General features: G+C 50.6%; 1 protein-coding gene across 3 annotated transcripts; it reads left to right on the top strand.

Annotated features, from left to right (window-relative positions):
- Window positions 1-1,505: 1,505 nt before the first annotated feature.
- Window positions 1,506-8,964, top strand: Ddrgk1 (DDRGK domain containing 1). 3 transcript variants are annotated; one of them, XM_037233969.1, is made up of 6 exons: window positions 1,506-1,706; window positions 3,089-3,205; window positions 3,856-3,980; window positions 4,287-4,547; window positions 6,663-6,768; window positions 7,541-8,964. In XM_037233969.1, the coding sequence occupies exons 1-6, from the start codon at window positions 1,619-1,621 to the stop codon at window positions 7,699-7,701; spliced, it is 858 nt and encodes a 285-aa protein (XP_037089864.1). In that variant the 5' UTR covers window positions 1,506-1,618; the 3' UTR covers window positions 7,702-8,964. The 3 variants fall into 3 exon arrangements, with proteins under 3 accessions (XP_037089864.1, XP_037089865.1, XP_037089863.1); XM_037233970.1 differs by having other exon boundaries at window positions 3,086-3,205; window positions 3,859-3,980; XM_037233968.1 differs by having other exon boundaries at window positions 3,086-3,205.
- Window positions 8,965-11,580: the final 2,616 nt, after the last annotated feature.

Raw genomic sequence — 11,580 nt, 5'->3', positions numbered from 1 at the left:
TAGATGTTCAAGGCCATGCAGTTGCACGGGAGATTTCTGAAGCCAAACACCTGCAAGTATTCCTTGAGATGGAACCCAATGTTGTACAAGTGAGCATGGTTCAGGCCATGGGCACCAAAACCGAGATATTAAAATTCACAAGTTGTTTTGTCATGGTTAAACAGTTTTATATGGCTTAGATGCCTGGAATAAACAAACGATTGGCAAAGCCGTAGAATGTAGAATAGAATGCGTGACGTGTCAATGTGGCTACAAATGCCAAACGTGAAGAGCTATGCGAACGAAGGTTTTGCGTTAACAACAGACAAGTGCTCAAGCCTTCTTCTAATAAAATATCTGAAGTACTATAATGAGCTAGTGTCCCGGGAAGCCCTGGACCGGGCAGCGTCACTGGACTTCAATATGCTGGTCCGATATTGACACGCGCTCGGGTGGAGGTCAAATTGATCGCCCCGAAGGTTTTTCCAAAATGGTTTCCGAACGGCGTAGTTGTAGCAGCGCCAAATTTGCTATCGTTATACACAACTGAAAAGCGGATCGTCTGGAATCAAAAATTTAGATTTATGTTGTAAGGTCGCTGGCCTATGACAGGTCAAAGCCAGGCCATGGTTTCAGCGGCCAATTTCTAAGGAATCATTCAGTCTGATGCAACAACGGAGTGTTACACGAAGCGATACATCTCTGAGATGCTTTCTTCAGCAACACAGCTATTGGATGAGAGAATTACGTTGACTTAAGCTCAGATATGAAGGTCAGACCAAGGTCAAAACCAACCTGTTTTATTACTGTAGGGCTTACTGTATGTGATAGTTTCCGGTGCTCTTTTCAAATTTATTGATAGCAGGAACCGCATTATACATCTTTCATGGACTTCTTAGAGGTCAGAACAGAACAGGTCTGCTTACATTATGAACCCGTATTTGGGATTGAAACTCAAACATGACGCTTCGAACGTGGTCCAAGTCTCATCATGCCTTGGTTCACTGATAGGATCGCAATTGAACGTCTGGGGCTCGTCGCAGCAAATATGAAAATATTGCGACACAGTGGTTGTTGATGGCAAGTAATATATTCCGATTCAAAGCTGAGGAGATAGCAATATGTGAAGTGAGGTTCTACTAGATAAACTTAATTCACAATTTTCTACAGCAAGTCACATGGTCTCCACTTTATTGAAATTCTGCTTCCCTCCTGTCGACGAGCAGGAAGAGACGAGAAGGAATACATTTTTATTTCGCGATCGTCGTCACGCATGCTATGCAGGAAAACATAGAATTCACGCGATGGAGACATTACAGATGGGCAATGACCATTGAACGAGGTTCTCCACAAAGGCCGTATAGTCTCCATGGTGGAAAAGGAAGCGTTTGTGCATCACAAACATAGACATGCAGGGCATTGTAAAAAAAAAACAGTTTTACGGCTATATACTAGGATGTCTTGGGGTACAATAATTTGGTTGCCCTGAGTGAAAAGGAAAGTGGCGTACATGTTTCGACAGCAAATTTTTGGTCGCAGCGGCGGCAGCTGTTTTTGGGGAACGACGTCAGCGGCAGGGACGTACACGTAGTGGCAAAATCCCAGGGCGCTAAGTAAACGGCACCATATTTTGTTTACTATGAATCCCCTAAGTATCTTACTTGTGCTTGCTCCGCTTCTGACCATCCTCATCTTCATTTTGGCGTTGATCAAGTCAAGACAAACAGGTAAGCTCGTTTCTTGTTATGTTGCGTGTATATTTTGTGGGAGGCAAGCAAGGCAAAAGAGTTCAAGGAACCCCTAGCGAAAAATACCCTAGTTTTCGGGAGAACACCATTCTGTGGTTTAGTGAGTTGTATTGGTCAAGGCATGCAGTTACAGCAAATTTGATACCAATTATGTTCATTTGTGTTCATCAACAATACTTACATGTATAACTTTAAAGAAGCTGAATATGCATCTGCCATCAACCATGTGTTAGGGACCACATTTACTTCTGTCATGCTGAATGCGGTGGTTTGTCTTAGTGCTGCTACATGTAAGAAGTGCTTAAATGCTGTCTCAATTCCAATACACCTTAATTTAATTAGCAAGTTTTGCTTTTCATAACTCACCTTGTTTGGGGTAGCTGGAAGGGTTTTTCAGTATTTCCTGTAAGGGTGATGAACTAATAAGATTAAATAGGAAGGCCAGTGCCCACTGGCCTGACTGACTATGTAGTGTGTGAAATTGAACACGGATAGTTGAGATGTGAATGTATGTTACATACATTGATTTGAGAAGGTGATGTGTGTAAGCTCTTGAATAGTGGCTCATTGGTGCCAGAGTATTTACCCAAATGTGCTTATGAGACACAGTCGCATGCCACTATGAAAGCACCAGGGAAATTTCCCTGCAGAACTGATTTCTAAAAACATATTCATTTAACTAAAAAGCTACAATAAGTTTTTATTGAGTTTCCTCTTAATTATGTTTTTTCTAAATTATTGACAGGCACAGTCCATGGGGTGGTAAATCAAAAGAAGATGAAGACAAAGCTAGCAAAATCTCAAATGTTTTAGATTTTTTTGTGTTTGAAATCTGAACATAAAATCATTATTTCACAATTCCAGAGCCAAGAAGGTTTTGACTTTTTATAACTTAATTTTTGACCATGGTAAATGTGTGCTATGCATAGCCAGGAAGCCTGTGTTTCTCTTTTGCCATTGCTGGACATCAGCTTTATGATAAGCTATGGGAACAAATATATTTTAAAACCCTTTGGCTCACTTATTTTTAGGTGTTTCTATTCCCCTAACACATTGTGACTACATTTATTATATTTATGGGCACCATGCAACCAATAAACTAGGCCATGCATTATTAATCTGTGCCACTCACACAAGCTTTGCTATAGATGGTTTTTAGAAATCTGGACCATGCATACCAGGGACTTAATATTAAACTGCAGGACAGCATTTTTAGTTATTGTCAGGACTAACTATGGATCAGGAACAGAGTCACATCCTCTTGGAGCAAATTCAACTAAGAGTCTGCTCCTGCCAATGCTCAAGCAACCTGTCATGATGCCTGATCAGATTCTGTGAGGATGCCCCCCTTTGCCCAGCAGAGCCACCTGGCCATGGAGCTCGAGTTCGCGACACGGACGCGAGGGGCGCTGGCGCTGTGGTGCAGCCGGCGCGACGGGCGGCCACGGCACGCAACCGTAACCGCATGAGGATGGGCGGTACGTCTTGAAACAGTGGGCTGACTGCCTAGGGAGTTTGCTGCATGATTAATACCGTCATCTGGCTGTGGTGTGACATTCGTATTGCACACTTATGCTTGCTCGTCATATCTTAATGTTGTTTTCTCCCTCTCATTTATGTTATTTGAAAGCTTGCTGTTATGGTCCACCAAATTTGTATTGTAATGTTGCTTGCAATGCTTGCGAGCGTTTCAAATGTTTGCGCGATGCAATCCTGTTATTATTGGTGGGGTTTGAACGTTTTTTGAAGATGCATAGCAGGCAGACCTGAGCACGCTTTGTGATCATGACATCCGCCAACTGCTGTTTGACCGTAATCGACGCTCTCACAAACAGACCATTGTGGCAATGCCAATTGTTTTTTCGAGATGAGAAATAATGAAAACCGTGAGATATTCCCTGAAGCCAATATGTCCTAAAATATATGTTTGTTATAGGAAACGTGGGAAACTAAAAACTTACTAATAAAGCTACTCTGCCTCCATTTTCTCGGCTGCAAGCATCCCTTTTCAAGAACAAAACCTTCGTGGAGCAAGAGCTTCAGAAGCCCCGTCCTTGTCGTTGCTTTCTGATCTCTGTGTTCCCGCCCCGATTGTGGTGGTGTTACGGTCCCGTCCGCACTTCCGCAGCAGGGGAGGAGTCAGAGGACTCGGACGGCGGCGCCCGCGACCCGATCGATGCGCCCGAGGGTAAAGTCGGGAAAAAGAAGCTGGCCAAGCTCGAGGCGAAGGCAGAGAAAAAGGCACAGAGAGAGGTGAGAAGCATGCTCTTCGCATCCGTGCCAAAAGGCGCATAGCCACCATGTTCAGGTGTAACAGCTTTGCTTTGCGTCTTGTTACTTGGACCCCGCTGCTTCGCCGGCTGTTGCGTTTTTCAGCACGGCCACTCCATCTTCGCCAAGCTCGTTCTGTCATCTATGTTTGCAGTAAGGGGGTTGCCGTAAGAACCACACTAGAGCTGATGTATTTATTTCGTCGTTACAACCGAATTTTCTGTAACGAATCAGGCAATGAGTTCGCCTGGACCGTTCCTAGCGGGATGACGTTTGGCCGAACCCCAGGCGGAAGAGAAGGAGCGCGAGGAACGAAAGAAGCGCCAGGAGCAGGATGAACAGGAGCGCAGGGAGCAGGAGAAGCTCGAGGAGGAGCAGGAGCAGGCGCGTGAGGAGGCGGAGCGGCTGGCGCGCGAGGAGCGCGAGCGGCAGGAACACGAAGAGTACATCAAGCTGAAGGAGGCCTTCGGTGTGGACGAGGAGGGCTTCGACGAAGAGCTCGAGGACGAGAAGGAGAGCAAACTGCAGGAGTTCATCAACTACATCAAGGTAGGCCTTTGGCTGGCGGGCCAAGCCGCCTAGCGTTCGGACGGTTTGGCGGAGGCGCCCTCGCGCACCAGGGCGAGTGTGGATTGGCGCGCCGCCGCTGCTAATCGGCGAGGCTGATAAGAGCTCTAACAGAACTGAAATCGACGTTTTATGATGTGTATGATAGCTTGTTGTGCCCAAGCCCCCGCATTACTGCATTCTGTGTAGCGATGCTGTGATGTCATGGGACTAAGTCATATAGCACCAATGCTACGGCCGCGTGAAAACGCTGTTTTTTTGCGGGCTGGTTTAAACATAGATATTTCCATAAACCTATTTTTTTGACCTAACACATTCAATGAAGCATTTTCAGCTGGGAAATGACATTGTTTTGCAACAGAGCCACAAGATTATTGCTGATATGCGCTACCAGTCTGCCCCGGCAGGGAGATAGGGTAACCCATTCACCCATTCACCAGCGATTTATCCCAGAGAAGTGTAGCCGGAAATGCTTAGAAACAGTGTGTGTCAAAGAGTACAACATACAACAGCATAGCGTGGAGATGAGAAATGGCGGCCCAGGCGGGCTTGCAGCACTCTGGAACGCGCATTGAAAAGTTAAAATGCACATCCTGTAGCCTTGTGAGGGGCGTGGCCGGGGTGGATACAGGGTTAGCTTGCCCTAGTGGAGGCGGTGAGAGGTGAACCCCGGGAGGCGTAAATGCAGAGCGCGCTACTTTAGTTCAAGACAGCAGATTTTCCTGTAAAATGGGACGATTTCTGGCAGGTTTTGCAGTTTCTGCCAGTCAAAGAGTGGTGGTCCGTATCTCAGCTGAGAAATAGTGTTGGGGATATATGAGGTTATTCGGTATTTTTCCCTTCTTACCTTTTTCACCTAGCCCATCCGACGTTATGGATCTGCAGGTTAACTAACGACTAGCAAGACCATAGTAAAGAAACAGTGAAATTTTTGGCAGCTGCCCTCCTCACATTATTTTATTTTCACATCTCACTCCATCTAGGTACTGGATTACTAATATAAATGGACAATTATTGCCCGTTTATAACTTAAATGTGAACATTAGACATGATATCCAATTATGTACGGATAAACGTATATTTTCATTATGGAGTGGTACATATAAATGTTCAGGCACGTTGACTGCAACGATTGTGGCGCGAGCACCGAATCTAGAAAACGTGGTCTAGAACGATCTATTTTTTAAAAAGCAGATCGTAGCACTGATTTGTCTCAAGAAGGTTTTGAATGCAAAATTGACAATACCTATTGACATACCATTGAAATGAAGATGTAGAACAGGGTGGTTACTCAGTTCATGGGCCAGGCCATTAGTTATTAGTATCTACCAGCCTTTGCGTAGTATCAGAAAACCATACTACGGCTACCAAACTTCAGTCCCATGGCGCCGTCACGTCTGCGCAGCCTTCTCTAGTAGCCTTGCTTGCACCGAAATCCAGCACGCGTTGGTTCCCCCATCCCCTAGCATGTGCCATGACTTATGTATGCTTCGATTTCCAGAGAACATTTTGGCATCGCTATCACCATATATATATATATATATATATATATATATATATATATATATATATATATATATATATATATATATATATATATATCAAGGTGATATTATTATGATTATATATATATGTGTATATATTATTATGATTATATATATATATGTATATATATATATATATATATATATATATATATTATCACCTTGATATATATATATATATATATATATATATATATATATATACATATACATATATGTGTGTGTGTGTGTGTGTGTGTGTGTGTGTGTGTGTGTGTGTGTGTGTGTGTGTGTGTGTGTGTGTGTGTGTGTGTGTGTGTGTGTGTGTGTGCGTGCGTGCGTGCGTGCGTGCGTGTGTGTGTGACGTTATGAATGTCCAGGTGACCTTGAAATGTTCTCCCGAAAAAGCCTCCCCATCTTCGTGGGTGTATAAATCAGAAACTTAAGGGGTTTAGGTCTTAAGAAGGACAGGGCTTTGAACTGCACCGAATGGTTTTCAAGGTGACTCTTTCAGTTTAAAAGCTCATAGAAATGTGTCACACTCGTTTTAATTGCACTACCGCGTTGCTCTCAGAGCGTGAAGGTGGTGCTCTTGGAGGACCTGGGCGCCCAGTTTGGTCTGAAGACGCAAGACGCCATTGATCGGCTGCAGACGCTGATGTCGGACGGCACGCTGTCAGGTGGGTGTATTCAGCAGGCGACGACCTGTCAGGCAGCTCGTAGCGGTATTGGTAATAGTAAACATTGGAGGGAATCTATTCTTTGGAAACAAATCCTCTAATACCATTCATTTAAACTGTTTGTACGATACTGCATCTGTTGACAGTCGAGTGCTTTTTAAAGACCAGGTGAACGGCTAAGTAGGACTTGTCCTCTATCTTCGGGTGCTATATTTTCTTTAGAAAACACTTCGTCATATATTTTACAGTTGCCGTCTAAGTTTTTAGGGATTAAGTGGCGGAGTCATTCGACAATTTTTTACATAATGGTAAGGTGTTAACTGAGCGAAATTTGTGTGGCTTGTTTGAAAATGAAGTCAAGAGTCGGTGACCTGACACGAAAATAGCCAAAATAAAAGGTCAAGACAACCTGCGGCCTACATTTTCGTGGGCCATTGAAACAAAACCTGCAGGCCTGCGTCCGATTCCGCATGCTCACTACAACTCTGTATCGTTCCCGATTGTCGTCTGAGATGTCCTGGCCGCTCTCATCTGCCACGCAGGCTGCGTGTGCTCGGCATCCAGGCCATGTTTGGGAGAGAGACCCTGTGAGCCAGGTGAAAGCACAGAAACTGTGCACACGTGTTCAGGCGGGTTTGGTTGGGTGTCGTACGCAAGATGTCGTACTCTTAATTCGTAATCACGTGACACGCATTCATCCGTGTGCCGTCGCCGTGAAGGTGTTGGTCATGTGGCGCTGCCCTGACGGTGACCTCGCCTCCGCCGCGTGCAGGCGTCATCGACGACAGGGGCAAGTTCATCTACATCCCGACGTCGGAGCTGGAGGCGGTGGCCAAGTTCATCCGCCAGCGTGGCCGCGTCTCGCTCGCCGACCTGGTGGAGAACAGCAACTCGCTCATATCGCTGACGCCCGAGACATCACAGAAATCCTGAGCGGGAACGTGGGGGGGGGGGGGGGACGTGGTCGAGCCGGCCCAGCTGAGGCGACGGATCCCGACCGGCGCCGGCGGACTGACGTCGAGGTAGGACGCCAGGGCGTGACGTCACAGACAGATCGCGTACCGTGCCGCGTCTCTGGCTGCCGGAAGAGGGGGATGGGACCGGATCTGGGACGTGCGCAAGTCAGGGTGACAGTGAGGTGACAGGAGGAGGTGACCCAGGTCTGGGAATCCCTCGCGGTGGCAGTGGCGCGCGCTGGTTGGAGGAAGTAGCCGAGGTCGGGGGTCCGCCTTCCGGTCAGGGTGACGGGCGAGGACCGGCTGTGCCGTCTGCCCTGCGGTCGATAACACTTCCTGTCGCAGTCGGCGCTATTCCGTCCCATTGACGACACGCGTAGACGGGACTGGACAGTGCCTGCAGCACGAGCGCGGTCGCGCCTGGAAAACTGGGTGTGTTTAACAGCGAGCTGCGCAGGTGGTCTCGGCCGGTCTTGGCCCATCAGGCTGCAGATGTACGGCTGCACGCGAAGGACCGGTGGCTGTACCTGTGAGCAACAGAAGGAAACACGGAGTGCGCGTTTTGGCTTGTCTATCTGTTTGGCTGCTCCTGTCTAAGGTGTTACCTTAAGGTTGGCAACAGATTGTGATGGTGAACGTTTGGTGATGCAACGGGAACGGGAGGCAGCCGATGCCCCACGTGTAATGGGACGCATGGGTCAGATGGCGCACGCCTTTGAATCGTTGCTGGAGACGGCGTTTTATCGCACCAACGTGCCGTCTGGTAGGATCGCTGTTTGTCTACCATGATGCCGAGCCTGTCATAATCGAGTTGCGTGCTCGTGCGAACGGTTTTATTTTTCAGATTTTCCCCACCTGCGGTTAGCATGCGCCCTCAGTCAACTGCAGTTAAGTCCCCGTCATGTTTCGTCACGAAGACCCACGTATCATGCGGCCGAAATGCGTCTTCAACCTGGTGAACCTGGAAAATACGTTGACCTGAGGCGGCACAGTCGCAGCAGTCGGCCTACCGTCCACTGGCGCCGTCGTATTGTCCTACACTGTGACATCTGGTGTTGAAATGTAGACAAAGCGTATTTCGTCGTCTGCAATCACTGCCGACTAAAAAGGTGATGGTCATTACCAAGTAGGTATAAACCGTGATGTGGTGCTTTTTCCGCGATTATTATTCTGGGTTGTTTGGGCGGTTGATCATGTATTTTCAGTGCAATGCAATTTTGTCAATAAATGTGTAACATGACATGCGCTTTTGCTGTCCCACGATTCCCCCCGAAACACAAATCGGCTACGAAATCGTTCCGGTCTCGGACGTCAGCCATGTCGTATTGAGTCGGCTTCCATGACCCGGGACCGAGTGCACCCCATGACATCCACATGTCACGTCTCATCTCCTGTTCTTGAATTCCCCTCCGCTCTCAGCCTTCCCTTTGACTCTCACACGCTGTATTTCCTATCAACATGTGCTTAACGGCAGTCGATCCGCCTCGCATTGGAGAGCGACGCACCCACTCTGCCGCCGGCGCAGATCCTCGACCATGGTTCACATCGAGACGTGCCATCCTACCCTGACACCGGAGGGACTTAGCCAAGGACACCACTCCACCAGGCGGGGTCCCGGCACAGCGTGGCTGGCGCTGAGTACGGTGCTGACTAGGGTTACGGTGTGACGACGCTTCACTAAGCGTCAACGACCAGCCCGAGTTCGGCTGGTTAAGACTGCGCAGAGACGCTGTCTCACCGAAAACCGGCGACCAGTTCAGCGGCGCCGAGGGGAGCCAAGTTTGTGAGGCGTTCACGTGGGTGTTTTCAGCTGGAGCGGACTACCCTTCCACAGCCGCGAGGGGTGGCAGTCCTGCCTGAGCGGCGGACACGGCGGCTGAGACTGTGGGCGGCGCACTCCGGCGCGGTGGTGGTGAGGTATGGCGCGGCGGTGGCGGCGACGCGGGCCCGGCCTCGCGCGGCACCGGGCGAGCCGGCAGCGCTTCCACCGGCGTTCGGCTGCAGCAGGCGCCGCAGAACAGTTGGCGGTACCGGTCCTTCAGGTCCGCGCAAAAGAAGCCGAACATCCAGCCGTCCAGGATGAACAAATTCCTCCGCATGAACATGGCGAAACTCTTGATGTTCTGCAGGTGCGGGTCGTCCCTGAAGAAGGTGATGACGGACGAGATGTCGTTCGGCACGAGGAAGAGCGTGTAGAAGCTGACGACGCCGAGGATAGCCTTGTAGCTTCGATACTTGTCCATGTGGCGGGCGGCGGCGGCGCCGGCCTCGCGGCGCTGCCGCTGAATATCCCGCCGATGCCGTACCGCCTGCAGACCCACCATCGTATTGATGGCCATGATAACGAGGCAGAGCAGCAGGTCGACCGAGTCCAGCACCAGGAAGATGACCTTGGGCACGTCCTCCAGCCGGCAATCGTGGCTGGCGTCGGCCTGCGTGAGCACACCGACGCAGTAGGCGCAGGCCAGCGCGGCGCCCACCCACGGCAGCAGCAGCAGCAGCCTGCGCCGCCGGCTGCTCAGCACCTGGAAGTAGCGCAGGCCGTGGATGACGGCCACGTAGCGTTCCAGGCAGAGGCAGGTCAGCGCCACCATCGATGCCGTCACCATGGACGGCACGAGCGCGAAGAAGGTGCTGCACAGCGCCGTGGGCACGCGCACGCCGAGAAGCAGCGGAATGCCGGACAGGCTCATCAGCAGGCCCATCAGCGTCTCCGCCGCCGCGTGGTTGGCGATCGTCTGGTACATGGCGCGGGCGCGCAGCCGCCGCGAGCTGACGATCGCCATCACGGGCACGGCCGAGTTGACCGACACGACCAGGCCGCCGATCACGCGCGCCGCGTTCGCCATGGCCGCCGCGCCGTCGCCGCCGCCGGCGGCTGACGCGGCCTGCTGGAGAGCGGCGGAGCGCGCCGCCGGTGGCGAGGCCTCGGTCGAGGCCGGCTCCGATCGGCGGCACGCTCGCCCTGCGCGGCCTGCGCTCCGCGGCGCTGCTGGGCCGCTTCTGGTGCCCGGGGCTCATGCTCGGACCGCGCCGAGCCCCGCGCCGCCGGCTCGGCGGACGCTTCCCGGGCATGGCACTCGAGCGCGCCTCGGCACCGATCCGCAGAAGTGACGCGGATGTGAAGGCGGTGGCGCGCTAGCGCGGTGGTTCAGCTGCAGCACGCCTCAGCTTATGCGGATTGTTGGTTCAAAGCGGCAGACGAGAGTCCGGCTTGATGCCGAAAGCTTCGCCAGCTTGTGCTGTCCGCCACACGCAAAGCCTGTTGAAGTGCTCTTTTGACGCTGTTCTGATCCCGGCAAGGAGTGCCGCGCACCTGATGTGGCCTTGTGAGTATGTCTGAATCCATCAGAAGTTCAGAAGCGCTCGGTGGTCCTGCGCAGGCATGCCGGGAGCAATCGATAGTGCGGTGATTAAGGCGTTGGGGAGACTTGGTGCGTACAAATTCGATTCTTTCCGGGCAGTAGTACAACTTTGCTGCCAGGAAGCTGAGCGGGAGGCACAAGTAGCCAAGCCTTGCCTTGATGCTAGTAAAGGGTGTAAATTTCCATGCTTTCGGCTCACACGACACCATTTCTCTCGTTCAGATGCAATGGTGTTGTATGCGTTTTGGGGCCTGCACCAAGAAAATTGATTGCTTTCTGTCCAGCCAGAACAAGTGCGACTAAAGCGCTTGACTTACCTGTGCCTACTACCATGTGACGTAGGGTGCGGGGGCGGGTCTAGCCTGGAGTTTTTTTTTGGGGGGGGGAGGCAACAGTTTGTCGCCACCTGACTTGTGGGGGATCCGAGGTCCAGTGCATGGTGCCTCTCGCGAGTACCTAGTAGGGACACCATTCAAACAACGAAATGCTTT

Source organism: Pollicipes pollicipes, unplaced genomic scaffold (genome assembly GCF_011947565.3).
Source record: "Pollicipes pollicipes isolate AB1234 unplaced genomic scaffold, Ppol_2.1 Scaffold_7231;HRSCAF=8579_pilon_pilon_pilon, whole genome shotgun sequence".
In the NCBI taxonomy this organism is placed as follows: domain Eukaryota; kingdom Metazoa; phylum Arthropoda; class Thecostraca; order Pollicipedomorpha; family Pollicipedidae; genus Pollicipes; species Pollicipes pollicipes.
The sequence above is the reverse complement of the archived record's forward strand: the minus strand, read 5'-3'. Positions and strand labels throughout refer to the sequence as shown.

Bases quoted from the DNA above. Each gene is read 5' to 3' on its own strand.
- Ddrgk1 (XM_037233968.1), top strand. From the start codon at position 1,619: ATGAATCCCCTAAGTATCTTACTTGTGCTTGCTCCGCTTCTGACCATC. The intron at 1,707-3,085 runs GTAAGCTCGTTT...CCCTTTGCCCAG, and splicing joins GATCAAGTCAAGACAAACAG to CAGAGCCACCTGGCCATGGA. The intron at 4,548-6,662 runs GTAGGCCTTTGG...CGTTGCTCTCAG, and splicing joins AGTTCATCAACTACATCAAG to AGCGTGAAGGTGGTGCTCTT.